The 13,803-nt window shown below is 50.8% G+C and overlaps 2 protein-coding genes across 10 annotated transcripts in view; both read right to left on the minus strand.

Moving 5' to 3' along the window:
- Nucleotides 1-683: 683 nt before the first annotated feature.
- Nucleotides 684-5,105, minus strand: DLX1 (distal-less homeobox 1). Of its 3 annotated transcripts, none has more exons than XM_059704091.1 (4): nucleotides 4,979-5,105; nucleotides 3,858-4,544; nucleotides 2,978-3,177; nucleotides 684-1,819 (listed from the first exon to the last, which is right to left on the minus strand). In XM_059704091.1, exons 2-4 carry the CDS (start codon nucleotides 4,168-4,170, stop codon nucleotides 1,565-1,567), a joined length of 768 nt encoding a protein of 255 aa, XP_059560074.1. In that variant the 5' UTR covers nucleotides 4,171-4,544; nucleotides 4,979-5,105; the 3' UTR covers nucleotides 684-1,564. The 3 variants fall into 3 exon arrangements, with proteins under 3 accessions (XP_059560074.1, XP_059560073.1, XP_059560072.1); XM_059704090.1 differs by having other exon boundaries at nucleotides 4,975-5,086; XM_059704089.1 differs by having other exon boundaries at nucleotides 3,858-5,087.
- Nucleotides 5,106-9,194: 4,089 nt separating this feature from the next.
- Nucleotides 9,195-13,803, minus strand: part of METAP1D (methionyl aminopeptidase type 1D, mitochondrial) — a 71,735-nt gene continuing 67,126 nt past the window's right edge. For all 7 annotated transcript variants that reach the window (XM_059704101.1, XM_059704100.1, XM_059704107.1 and 4 more), the window contains 4 exons: nucleotides 12,017-12,114; nucleotides 10,732-10,779; nucleotides 9,748-9,826; nucleotides 9,195-9,629 (listed from right to left, as the gene is read on the minus strand). In XM_059704101.1, the coding sequence (XP_059560084.1) occupies nucleotides 9,551-9,629; nucleotides 9,748-9,826; nucleotides 10,732-10,779; nucleotides 12,017-12,114 (304 nt within the window). In that variant the 3' untranslated portion in view covers nucleotides 9,195-9,550. The remainder of the gene's footprint in view (nucleotides 9,630-9,747; nucleotides 9,827-10,731; nucleotides 10,780-12,016; nucleotides 12,115-13,803) is intronic.

Raw genomic sequence — 13,803 nt, forward strand, 5'->3', positions numbered from 1 at the left:
GTCTGGAGTCAATCCTTGCCCCTGCATTGCGTCCCCAGAGGTAGAAGCCTGGCCGGCCCCCTGCACCCGCTCACACAGCACACCGTACAGCAGCTCTTTCTCGAAACCATAATTTTACTGTCAAAGAAACTTTATAACTTATTTACAAAGTTCTTTCCCCCCCCAAGATACAAAGCAATAAGTTAACATTCTCAATATAAAACTAAACTTTGACATAGAGAACACAAAACATGGTTGATTTCAACTGATCACATTTTCCAAATTTCACAAGTAAAATGTCAAGATTCTCATTTCACAAAGCATCGGGTTTTACAGCCACACACAACGGAACAGAAAAAAAAAAAGCTAAGCTTGTGCAACATGTTTACAGAACAATAATAATAACAATAATAATTAATAACAACAATAATATGTACAGCGATTAGATCCTGCACTGGAGGCTGTGCGCCCAGGTGGTGACTGGCATCATTCTGGCTGCGCCTCTGGGGGTTGTTGAAAAGCTGCGTTTGCTTGCTTTCAAGCCCACTGGCATTGGGGTGCTCACTCACACCCGCCTCTTTTCTCACCGCTGCCCGTGGGTCCCCTCTCTCTCTTTCTCCCTAAGGAGAGAATTCAGATTTTCCTACTTGTCCAGGCAAGGAGACTAAGCGTTCTTCTCCAAATGAGAAATTGTGTTGGCTTCATTTCTTTCTTTTTAAAAACATGTAAAATATGCAAATCATTCGACTCCAACCGCTCTAGACCAGTGAAGTACAAAAGTTACTGTATAAGTTAAAAATCACCAGGTCCTCCTTATCCTTTTTTTTCCCCGGGTGCATTTGAAGTGACTGGTATATTTAGACAGTGCGCTCCTCCTGTCCCATAGAATTGCGTACTGGCCAACACTCAGCCTCAGGTGAAGTCCATTTCTCAATAAATAAGCCCCCTCCCTCCAATTTCCCCCAGGTCCCCCAGTGAGCTACACAGATGTTTGGGCAGGCCCAGGAAAAGGTCTGAAAGGGTAAAACATCCAAGTATCCGGAACTGGGTGGCCTGGTGGACAGCGCCTCCCGGGACCTGGTGAGGTTTTTCAGAGGCTGCAGAATGAGGACAGCGGACAGAGGAGGACCTTGACTTGTCAGGGCACAGATACCGAGCGAAAGGAGACAAGAGACGGACAGGACAGAAAATAGCTTTTGCTTTTTCTACATTGCTTTTGTTTTGTGTGTTTTTTTCCTGATAGTCCCACACAATGAGGGTCCCTGGTCGGTTGGGTCCAACCGGCTATCTTGCTGCTCCAGCTGTCTCCTGCGGCTATGACTGAGCTCCAAGGCCTCTCTCTCTCTGCTGCCCGTGGCCCAGGCCAGGGTTCAGGTGAGGGTGTGGACGCCAGGGAAGTAGCCAGCCCAGACAGCAAGGGGCTCTGAGGAGGCGGTGGGCGTCCTGCCTCCACGGTTCCTTCTTCTTTCCCTCTGAGCCCTTCTCCGGGTCCAGGGCACACAAATGGGGTGGATGGACCTGGAGGCAGGAGGGGCCCCGGACCAGGGGAAACGGGAAGGAGTTGGGCGGGATCGGGTGGGCAACCTCACATGAGTTGGGGTTGCTGCATAGCTTCTTGGTGTGCCGAGGGGTACCATGACGTGTAGCTGGGGATGTAGGAGCCCGTGCTGCTGCCCGAGCCCTTTCCGGATGAGGAGTTGGGGTTCCAGCCAGGCGGCACCGGCGGGGAGCCGGCAGAGAGCGCCCGGCCGTTGGCTAGCGCGCTCCCCTCCAGAGCCGCCCCGCCCTGCTTCATCAGCTTCTTGAACTTGGAGCGCTTGTTCTGGAACCAGATCTTGACCTGCAAGAGCGGACAGCAGCATGACTCAGGCTAGGTCCATTGCGCCTATCATGGTCCTGGGGAGATAAGGTGACAGTGGGACAGCGAGAGAGGATGTCCCTTACCGCCCTGGGAGAAGGGACAACTCGCAGCTGGGGGAACAGACCACCACCACCACCACCACCACTAAGAACCTGGCGGCAGGGGCAGCTCTCCTAGAGCCAGGGGGCTGGTGGTGAGGGGTGAGAGGGGACTAGGCCTTCTCCTGCCAGGGACCCAGCCCAACCTTGGCTGGCAATCCTCGGGGAAGATGCAGGGCCTGCACAACATAGAGCCTTCAGTTCCAGGATGAGCATCAATAAAAGAATCGATTGGAGAAAAGGAGTGGAGGACACTTATTTGCAATGCCTTCTCTTCGCCATCCTTTCTGCCCTTGAGTGAGTTGGAGACTGACCAAGGAAGCCACAAGGTTTTGTTAAACTTTTCATTTGGACTTATGTAAACCTTTTCTTAATGTCTGTTTGTCTCTCCAGCTCTGCTTCAAATCCCGGCCCCAACGTTGGAAACCCGCAACGTTCGTCATCAAAAGGCTCCCCGGACTCTCAGAGAAATTGGGAAGGAAGGTCCGTTTCTCCTCCGGGGTCTGGGACTTGGGTGGTGTGAGAAGGCAAAAGAAGGGACCCCCCCACCCCCAAGAAGGAGGAGAAGAGGGAGGAGGAGGAGAAGGAAAAGGAAGGAGGAGGGAGACACAGGCTCAGGCCAGGCCCCAAGTGATTAGCCACACACTTTAAAGGCAAAGAAGGGATTAAGCCCCGAGTCTATTGATCCAGTTGCTCGGGCACGTGTGACTTCAGAATCCCCCAACAAAACGTCCGGGGAAATCCTCCCTGCGCCCTAATCAGATCGTCCCAGGTTGCAGGTCTGGGAGGCAAGCAGGGCGGAGTACCGAGTGCAGAGTGCAGGGAGGGCCCGGGCAGAGAGAAAGAGGAAGGGGAGACGCTGGGAGGGCCAGGGGTGGCGGACACACACACACATCTCACACACATATACACACACACGCACACACACTCCTCCCCCCCCCCCCCACACACACACCCTGAGGGTCAGAGAGTAAAAATGAAGCTCCCGGCGCAGGCGGGCCGCGGAACCCTGCGGGCCGGTGGGGCAGCAGCGAGGTACCTGCGTCTGCGTGAGTCCCAAGGAGGCCGCGAGCTCCGCCCTCTCGGGCAGAGCTAGGTACTGAGTTTGCTGGAACCTCCGGTTCAAAGCCTGCAACTGCAAACTGGAGTAAATGGTCCTGGGTTTGCGAATCTTTTTCCCCTTGCCATTGAAGCGCACCTCACCGCCTTCCACCACGGTGCTCTTCTCCGAGTCGGCCCCTGGAGGGACAGCAGAAGCAGGGACCCTTGTTAATGCGAGGGACAGCCTTCCGTGTGGGGAGCCAGGGACGAGCGGCTCCCGAGCGGGGTGGCGGAGCCAGGACCCGGAGAGAGAATGCTCCAGAAATTCCAAAAACCAGGGGAAGGTCCCGCAAAATCAGAGGGCCGGACCCGGACGTCTGCAGGCGGACCGGGACAATTCCCAGGCGCGCAGCTCCTGCCTTGCAGGGAAAGTTTGCTGTTTTTGCAGGCGGTAGTTGAAGTTTAATTACCCTTAATTGCACACATTGTTTATAGCGCTACGCAATAAATAATTACCGAGACTAATACGTGCACATGTGGGTTTCTGTTTTCCAGCGGGCATTGTGTGCTCGACGCACGGAGCCACCCAGAGGCCCGGCTAGTGCAGGGGACGCTCTCAGATTTATTTATCCTCTGCTGGATAGTTGTTAGTTAGGAGGATTTAAAAAATTTTTTTTTTCTTTGCTATGACAAGGATCCATAGATTGATACCCGAAACCTCCACGGCTCCGGCGCTCTCCCCACCCCCACCCCACCTCTCTCTCAACCTCTCCCTCCTCTCTCTCTCTTTCTCTCTCTCTCTCTCCCTCCCTCCCTCCCTCCCCTCCCTCTCTCCCTTCATACCTCTTAGTCTCCCTCTCCCGGGCAGGCGCACGTACCTGGATCCTCCAGGCGGCTCTGGGCGAGGCTGGCGCTGCCTGGGTAGGACTGCACGGAACTGATGTAGGGGCTGGACGCGTGGCTGCTGACCGAGTTGACGTAGGGGTAGCCCAGCGGTCGGGAGAAAGACGAGGCCGAGCTGTAGGCGCCGTCGGGCTGCGAATGGCCCGCCGAGTGTAAACAGTGCATGGAGTAGTGCCCGTGGGACATGGGAGAAGGAGACATTTGCTGGTTGGGCGGCCCAAACTCCATAAACACCGCCTTGCCCGACACGGGGCTGTTGAGACTTTCTGGCATGGTGGTCATGGTCATCTCTTCTCGCGGGGTCTGGGTGTGGGTCTCTCTCTCTCTCCTCTGCTTTCCTTTTGGGGGTCTCTGTGTTTCTCAGGACAGGAAGGAACCCAATTTAAGCAGAACAGGGGTTTTCACTTTCCATTCATAAGAAAATGGAGTTTGTCTCTTTGAAAAGTCTAAGCATGATGCTGCTGAGCTCCCCAAACTCGCTTCAAAGCTTTGACTCTGCCAAGGTCATAAATATTCATGAGCCGGCGGAGCTGATTGGTCCGTTGCCTTGCATAATCACCGGGGATTGGTCCGAGGCGCTCCGGCTCCGCTGGACTAGAGCAGGCGAGGCGGCCGGGTCTCGGGAGAGACGCGTCCACAGTTCCCGGCCGGGGCTCGCTCCTCTGCAAAAGAGCGCGCCGAGCGGGACGCACAATGGGCCGGCGCCCTCGCCAGGACTCCCGCGGCCCGCGGCTCCAAGGCCTCCCGCCTCCCGGAGCGCCTCACTTCCCAGAACGCAACCTGCGACTTGGCGGCCGCCCTCCCCTTCCCCTACGATCCCGATCCTCCTCCCACCCCAACACCCGGGCCCCGGGAACAGCTTCTCCCAGCCACCGCCACCGGGTCTGGCGCTGAGCTAGGGCCGTTCAGGAGCCCGGCCGCGACCTCCCGAGCGCGAAGTCGCGCACTGGGGGGCGCCGGAGGCGGCTAACAGGGCGCTGTCCTCCCCAGCGCCTTGTGCCTAGCGCAGCGCTCACCCGGAGGCCCCGCCCTAGCCTGGGCTCGCTTGGCCACATCCCCGGGGTGAGATCTGGGTCCCTCGGGCGAACTCACTCACTCGGCCGCCCTGCCGCCGCCGTCGCTCCCTGGGGCCGGCTCGCATTGCTCCAGGCCCAGCTGGCCACTCCAGTTCGAGGCTGCACCGGTCTGATTAAAGCAGTGCGCGCGGAGAGCCAGGAACCCGCGCTTCTCCTCCCAGGAAAGGCGGCCGCACCGCCCTCCACTCCCCCGACACCCCCATCCTTCCTCCACCGCCCCCTCCCCTCTCCACTCCCTCTGCGCCTGGCGCCCAGGGCTCACGCGCCCGTAGGGCGCGGCGCCGAGTGGCGTCCTGGAGCTGGCGGGCTCGGTTCTGCTTGAGCAGCGGAGGCCAGGTGGTCATTTCCCGGCCTCCTGGGGGCCAACGAGAGTACTGGGGTTTAGGAGTCCCGGGGGACACCGAAACCCGCGGCAAAACCAGGCCAATAATAGGCTCACATATCTTGTGTGTGGACGTGTCTCTCATTGTCGCCCAGGATCCTCCTCATCTTCAGTGGTCAAAGTGGGCGCCACTGGGCCTGGGGACAGAACTGGTGGAGGCAAAAGCTGCCAAGGCCTCCTATCTTCTGGGGCGCTAGGTACAGAGAAGTGCACAAAAGCCCCCCCCCCCCCCCCCAACCACCACACAGCCACCCTCTTGAGGCGTGGTGCAAACCATGCTGTCTTCGAGGGGCTGTTGGTTCCCGATTCCTCCAGCCTCACGGTGAATCCAGAATTACTTTGTTAGGTAATTAGAAAGTGTTGATAATTATTTCTTTCATAATTTAGCGGTGTGGCGGGAACGGGGAAATGATCTTGTGAAAGTTCACACGTGCAGATGTATTAGTTACTGATTCATTTGATTAAATGGTAGTCTCAAGTGCTCGAATCCACAGCTGAAGGCGCCCCATTAGCATAACACTGATGTTTAATTTTCATACGCATAATTAGCCATATATTTAACACTAATAGCAACAAGCAGCCTTTCAGCGTTAAACAGCCTGGGATTTGATCTGGCCTGAGCTGAACCTTCCCCGACGCACCTTCCCCTGGCTGGAGTGTCGCAATGATCACAGGACAAACCTCTGTAATCAAGTACATTTTGGCAGAAGGAACACCAATAAAAACGAGCACTCAAAACAAATTACATCGGCGCTGTCGTTGCAGATATTAGTGGAAGGGGCTTCTCTATTTTTTAACTTCAGTAGCAGCAGCAGCTGCCCGCGGAATTCCTCTCCTTTGGTTTAAGGGCATGATGTTGGGGGTAGAAATATTTCAGGCTGTGTGGTTGGAGCAAAAAGAAAAACAAAAGCCAAAAAAAAAAAAAAAACCCAACAACAACCCACCCCACAACCGATCCTCCAAACCAATAACAGCTTTGCCAACGTTTAAAAAGATTTTTTTTCTTAATCACCCAACCACACGGTGATACTTTGTAGCAACAACCAGCTAATAATGACTCCGCTACCAGACAACTCCCAAGAGCTGCAGGACTCCTCTTGATTTCCGTATTGCACTTGTGGTTTTCATTGCTCCTTCCTAGCGCCTATTTTGGGGTGTAGAGCCGGGTGTGGAGCGCGGTGTGGTGCGCCCAGCACAGCAGCACGGATGCCGCCCGGGGCCCCTGGTTTCCCGCTCGCCTGGGGGGCCCTGACCACGTAAGTGATAGCCCGTGGCTGGCGCGGTGTTGGGGTTGGGACCGAGGGAAGCGGGGCTGGTCACTCCAGGTGCTCGGGGCAATGCAAGAGGAAACCCGACAGCTGAGTCACCCAGGGCCAGTTTATTCCAGATGTAACTGCAGGGTGGGGGAATGGGAGAGAGGATGCCACAAATCGCGATGGTCTGTCCCCAGGGCTGTCTGTCCGTCCACATCTGGAGGGGGAACTCCAAGCCATGCGTAGCGCAGTGGACCGGGCTGGCTCCGGGGAACAAAAGGCCCGCATGCGCCCCCTCAGGAACGGGTTTCAGAGTCTTGGTTATTTTAGAAATGAATTATTGTGGGCGAGCGAGTGTCCGCACTCCGGGATTATTTCTTAGATCCGGAGAAGCAGTTGCAGGGAGGGGCGGATGAGCCAGGGCCCTCGGGGCTCAGAGTCGCCGCCGGCCTTGGCTAGCTTTCTCAACGTGTGATCTTATCTCTATTCTATGAGCCCGTCCACCCCACACCGCTAAGGGGACACCTGTTCTGAAACGCAGGTTTGCTTAGATCTCTGCCTGTCCCAACTCTCAGAGAAAATAAAACTCTCTCTTGTATCCGGAGAATGTCCCGTATTGCCAGTAGAACCTCTTGGAGGCACGCAGGACTGGCGCCTGGTGGTTAGCTGTAGCCACCAGTGGGCTGGAATCCCGGTGAGGTTTGGAGCCAATTAAGCTGGCAGGGGTGAGGGGTGGAGAGTGGTACTTTAAAATCTGCTTCCCTAACTTCAACTTTAAAGCATGTTCAACGGAGTTGGTTCTAAATGAAGTTTGTTTCCTATGGCGCTGCCGAGTATTGCCTGTGTATGTACAATGTTTACACTTTAGATTAGTTACTTTAATAAAGGGGCTACAAACCCATACATACTTGCACCTGGCATACCTGCTGCACAGCACTGTGCTGTCTCAGTGGTGGGTCAAATCCTGTGGTCCTAATAAAATTATTCTCGGGGAACCTGACCTGTAGAGAAGATACAGGTAACTGGTGCAATCCGACTGCTCTGGGAGAGAAGTGAAGTCCTTCTCAGGCAAGAGACACCAGGTCTTTCAGAGGCAGCAGCCCCTGAAAGTTTCTAGGTCTTGTAAAAGTTTTTTAAGGACCCTAGAAGTTTTTCAGTGAATCTTGTAGATCTTCAACCCCTTCCTTGTCTTTTCCAGCTCAGAGATCCACTAGAATCAGAATCATTTTTGTCCAAATTCCCCAACCCTGGACACAAAGAGAGCCAGAGGTGTTGGAGAATGCTCAGGAGAATTCCAAGTTCAGGGAACAGACCGAACTGAACACTGTTCCCAGCATGTTCATTGGCCTCGGTTTCCTATCTCTTTCCCGACCACTGTGAGTGTCACAGAGAGGAGCTGGCCCTTGGGACCCAGTCAAAGAGGCCATCTGTTTTGGCAACTACAGGTGTCTTACATTTCCTTGGTGCTCTCTAGCCCAAGCTATATTTAGTGGATGGCAACTTTGGAAAACCACTTCAGTAAAAACGAGAGTTAGCACTGACTTTGAGGAAACCCTAAATGGGACTTGTTCCTAAAACCATGACCAGAGGGGCAACTCTTTTCTCTGTGTCCTGCCAAAGGCCCAACCCCTCTGCACCCCTGGGCCCTGGTATGAGCAGGCTCCGGGCAGGAATGGGTCTTGGGACAGGGATGTGGATCTCTGGATTTCCTGAAGCCGGTGGAGCTGTGAGCAGGAGGTTGAACTGGAGTGAAACTCACCAGATCCAATCCTGCTAACTGGGCCCTTGCCCTAAAAAAATGCAAATCTCTTCTTGCTGGGAACCTCTGGGTCTCCAGTGCTAGAATGTGGTCTGAAGGGGGCCAGTATGGGGAGAGGTTAGTTTAGGGCAGCGGTTCTCAACCTGTGGGTCGCGACCCCTTTGGGGATCAGAATGACCCTTTCACAGGGGTCGCCTAAGACCATCGGAAAACATATAATTATGTATTGTTTTTGTGATTAATCACTATGCTTTAATTATGTTCAATTTGTAACAATGAAATTGGAGGTCACCACAACATGAGGAACTGTATTAAAGGGTCGCGGCATTAGGAAGGTTGAGAACCACTGGTTTAGGGGCTACAGCAGCCTGGGATTCATACATCATTTCCTAGTGCAACATACGTGTGTGTGTGTGTGTGTGTGTGTGTGTGTGTGTGTGTGTGTGTTGTAAAAGTAACTTCTGGGATGCACCGCAGGGCAGGATGAGGGCCAGGGAGGGAATGCTGCAGGGGATCAGAAAGTCGTGTTTTTAGATTGGTAAAGCCTGCAGAAGAGCCAGGCTGGGGTCCACAGGCAAAGACATGTTTGTAACCAACCCGTCCATTCGGGCTGATCTTTCATTGCAAAGCCCTTATGAAGGGGAAGAACGGGAAGGGCCGGGAGCAGGGGCCAGTGGAGGATCCGCAACCGGGTAAAAAGAGACTTTAAAAAAATTCCACCTAACACCCAGGCTCTGGCATATGAAAAGTTCAGAAACTCAAAAATTAACCAACTACTCTCTTCCTCCCCCCGCCCCTCGCCCCCCAGTAACGTCAGAGACAAGGAGCGCAGACACAACGGGTTTAAGAGGTGAAGCCTTTTACTTGGGCAGAGTTAAGACAAGGGAAAGACAAAACCATGCACCTATAGGAATCCCTCCTCTTCCAAACGAGGGCGTCCCATTCCCCCTCAAGAAATGTTCCCCGAGCTGGGAAACAGTCCGGCTCCGGGATCAGTCCATCCTAGCGCGCCGCCACGCGGGCCTCAGATCTGCGTTCCCAACCGCCCCCGATCCCCGCCGGGTTTTCCAAGGCGCTTCCAGGTCCTAGGTAGGCTACAGCGGACCAGCCTTCCGCCGGTGCCACTAAAAGTTCTCCAACTGGGTTTCAGCAATTTAGGAGAAAAGGCGCCCAGCCTCTGCCATCGTGGGGCCGCTCCTCAGGCCTCGTGGGGCAGTTTGGTCAGGATCTGAGCGCCCTCCGACGTGATGACCACTGTGTGCTCGAACTGGGCGGACCTGGAACACACAGGGCAGCGGCGCTCAGGACTCGCGCGAGCGCCGGCGGGGCGGGGAGCGCAGCTCGCCAGCACCGTGAGATGAACCTTCCCTTTCCAAACAATTGAAAAGTAATCACCTTTGATTGTCCAGGGAGACCACAGTCCACGCATCCTCCAGGACTTTAAATTCGGGGGATCCCTCGGTTATGATTGGCTCTGTAAGAGGGAAAATGTTTACTGCGTGAACTAATCAGATTCCTGTCAAACATTGTTTCCCGATTATCAAAAAAGAGAATAAGAAGGTTTCCCCCCTCCTCCTAAGCACTTCCCCCATGGGTTCATGTTGTCATATTGCAAGGGCTGATAATTGATGTTGCTTGCACAGTATACTACAAACTAAACAGTAGGAAGAGGAAACGTTACAGCATTCAAAATGTATGAAGTTGCCTAGTTCCTAATTTTTTAGAGGAAAAAGGGCATTTTAATCAGCCTTAATTAGGACCCTGTTGATAATAACCACCCAAACACCAGTCCCTCTTATAAATACCAGTCAGTTTTAAAAAATATTTGAATTTTTTTTAAAAAAACATGCTCAAAATGTTCATTAATCAGTAAATAACAATTTTCTTATTTCACTCTAATTGCTTCTCCATTAAGTCCCAGTCAGAAACATGATGCCTTCCGGGTCTTAGGTGATTGGAATTTGTTGGCGACACCAATCACATGATCAGCCAGGAATGGGCCACAGAGAGTACATGCCACTGCTGACAGGGAGCAAGGGACATAATCGTCTCCAGTTACTGCGTGTTAATGAAAACACACACACACACACACACACACACACACACACACACACACACCAAAAACCCAAACACCACATTATGTTGGTAACAGAATTAGAGGGTGGAGGGCTGCCTCTCCTAAATGTGTCGGTAAGTATCTGATTTAGGAAGATGGGCTTGAGGATATTATTTAATCAGATTTACTCTGCATCTGAATTATTTCATTATGCTGATTGGCTTTATTAGTCCTTCACGGGACTGCCTGGCCTAGGCCAGCGCCACTGCCGATGCTTCTGCCGGGGGAGCCACAGCTCTCTGAAGAGGAGCTCCAGCACTGACCTATGGTGAAGGCCATTCCCTCCTCCATGAGTAGATCGCTGTCATTTGCTGTAAGAAATAAAAGATGGGGTAGGGGGAATGGGAATGGGAAATGGAGAAAAAGATAGAAACAGAATTAGAGGAGTTGGGCTGCTAAAAAAAACGTGGTCACTTAAATATTTTTTTCTTTTGGGGTAGGAGGGTGGAGGTTTCTAGAATCCTGGGTGTTCACAAACAACCCAGGGTTAAACACAGGGCTCCTGGGCTTGTCATTGCACTTTCTGCCCTTGGGGATCAAGGCCTAGCAGGAGCAGCCTGGGGGTTTTAGACCCTTGTCAGGATCCTCTGCTGCCCTGGCCACTTGCTATGAGGTCTCCTGGCTTTGCTGGGTCCTGGGCCTTGTGATCTACCCCCAATCCAAAGAGTAAGACATCTTGGGAACAGATGCAAAGAGAAGGCAGGCTACAGGGGTGACTTCAAATTAGTCCAAGTGTGAGCTCTGGGTGGGGCGTATGTCTAAGAGGCCCTTTCTGCACTTCCTCCTGGACCTCAGGTGGGGCTCTTTGGCCCAAAGGAAGTTCTGACCTGTTGCATCTCTAGGATCTTCCAGGGCATGGGGTCTAGGCAGTAGTTCCTCCAGGGACTGCTCCCAAGTAACCAAGGGGGATGCCCACCTGCACAGGGTCCTTTGGTCTCTGGGGGTCTTCAAAGAACTGCCTCCTACCCTAACCCCATCTCCTCCCCCCACCCCCTGCCTGCACTGCCTTGTGGCCCACCCTGCTTCCCCACTGTAGGGTGCACACCCAGGCAGTGAAAAACAGGAGATGCTGGGGAAGGCACACAGGGTGGGTATAATCTAGAAATCACTAAAGAGTACATGCTGCTAAATACATCAGCTGTCATCGCTGTGGCGGATGTGATGAAGTTTAACCACAACAGTCAGCAGTGAGAGAAGGGGGTAGAAAAAGGAAAACAGAAAAGTCATATGTGCATGCTGCTGGGACACTGATGCAGCAGCGTCTTGATTTCAGTTACTTTTCCTAGACAAATACTCCTTGTGCCTTCCAGCCATCACTCTTCAAGAGAAGACAAAAAGCAAAATAAATCTTATTTTGGGACTGAAACTACTGGGCAATAATCCAGTAACATAGTAACGTGCTGGTTCTGATGAATTATCCTTTGAATTCTAATTTTGAATCCACACACACATAAAGATGATAATGTGGATTCAAAGTTAGAACTTCAGGAGCAAAACTGCCTTATCTTGATTCCATTCAATTAATTGCTCCCAAATTAACTTTCTTACCGTGATGCCAAATTTCTGGATGTCCATGAAAGTAAGATCCTATCCCATGTCCCACAAAATGTGAACAGACTTGCAAACCATTCTGATGAGTAATGTGGCTTTAAAAGTGACCAAACAGAATATTTAATTTAATTAGATATGTTTTTAATGCATTCATATATAAAACAAAGTCACTTAAAATATTCTATGAAATAGATAAATCAGTTATATTTAGAGTCAGATAATGACAATGTTTTCATTATTCTGGAATAAATTAAACATTTTTTTGCCATTGCTTGAAAAACTCCCTTTGGATAAATGAAGAAAAAAGGTATGTGTCTAACGTACAGTAGTTTGCTTCATTGACCTTAGCACAATGTTCAAACAAGACCACTTTTAGACAAGTGAGTGTGCCACACACATATATAGGTCAATATAACCAAGATACATGTGCATATAATGCAGGTCATAAAAACCTGCGTGGGTGTATGGGGTTTCACAAAAAGACTATGCAAATTACTACTAAGTTGGGAACCAGAGAAAAAAATTTATAATCTAGAAATGTGACTTCCTACTTCTATAGTTCCCTTATTCTGGTCAAAGCATTATACATTCTGCAAACAGACATTTGCACAAAAGGTCAAATCTGCTTTGTCTGTATTCTTGAAATAGTACAAAACTTTGGGATCATTTAGGATTTCTCCTTAAGACTTACACCACAAAGAGGAATCATAGCCCTAGCCAGTTTGGCTCAGTGGATAGAGCGTCAGTCTGCAGACTGAAGGGTCCCAGCTTCAATTCTGGTCAAGGGCACATACTCAGGTTGCAGGCTCGATCCCAAGTGTGGGGCATGCGGGAGGCAGCCGATCAATGATTCTCTCTCATCATTGATGTTTCTATCTCTCTCTCCCTCTTCCTTCCTCTCTGAAATCAATTTAAAAAAATAGAGGAATCATAAAGAATGCTTTTTAACCATTGGGATGCTTAAGAAAAACTAGTATTATGATTCCTAATTCTTAATGCTTCATTTGTTATTTCTACAAACACATCATTTAGGTTCCATCTATTCCATATAAATAAAACATGGTACATATACTCCAACCATAAAATCTTCACCTACAAGGTTAAGAAGTTGTTTTTGAAATTAGGTGCACATGTTTTATTTCTGGGAGTACAAGAAAGACAAGAACATGTATACCATTAACAATTTTTATATTTTCAGGTGGATGAAGGGCACAGTGCCTGAATCCTAACCATAACAATGGATTGGGATTTACAAGATCCCTATTTAAATTGTTAACAAAACCAAAGTTCTGAGATCCCAAACTGGAGTTTCCAAAAGACCCTCCATTTAGTTGCATATGAGCTCAAAGGCATTTAGCCAGAATCTTTATGAGCGTGCATGTGGATGTGCTTTTCTCTCAACATTTTTAACCTTCATCTCCAGACCTGTGCAATACTGGATATCACTCTGCACAGCAGACAGGCAGACTCTCATTCAGATTTAACTTCCTTGTAACTGATAACATAGAAATAAGTAAGCAATGCATGTATCGAAGACAGGAATGATAAATCAATCTTGTTTTTTAATCTAAGTTGTATTTTATGGTTATTTCCACATATCTTTGCACTTTGGGCAGGCTAAACAAGTTTTCCAAGGCTTTTCTATTTGTACCACACAATTTCTGAATAGAAACTGAGGATGAAGAGTGGATAGAAGGTGGAAGAGATATTATGAAATAAGATATAATGATCTAGGTTTTTGTTGTTGTTGTTTTTTTTTTTACAAAAATGGGCTCTATCTAAAC

Source organism: Myotis daubentonii, chromosome 7 (assembly GCF_963259705.1).
Source record: "Myotis daubentonii chromosome 7, mMyoDau2.1, whole genome shotgun sequence".
Classification (NCBI taxonomy): domain Eukaryota; kingdom Metazoa; phylum Chordata; class Mammalia; order Chiroptera; family Vespertilionidae; genus Myotis; species Myotis daubentonii.

Bases quoted from the DNA above. Each gene is read 5' to 3' on its own strand.
- DLX1 (XM_059704091.1), bottom strand. From the start codon at position 4,170: ATGACCATGACCACCATGCCAGAAAGTCTCAACAGCCCCGTGTCGGGC. The intron at 3,178-3,857 runs GTACGTGCGCCT...CTGTCCCTCCAG, and splicing joins GAGCCGCCTGGAGGATCCAG to GGGCCGACTCGGAGAAGAGC. The intron at 1,820-2,977 runs GTACCTCGCTGC...CCGCTCTTGCAG, and splicing joins TGGGACTCACGCAGACGCAG to GTCAAGATCTGGTTCCAGAA.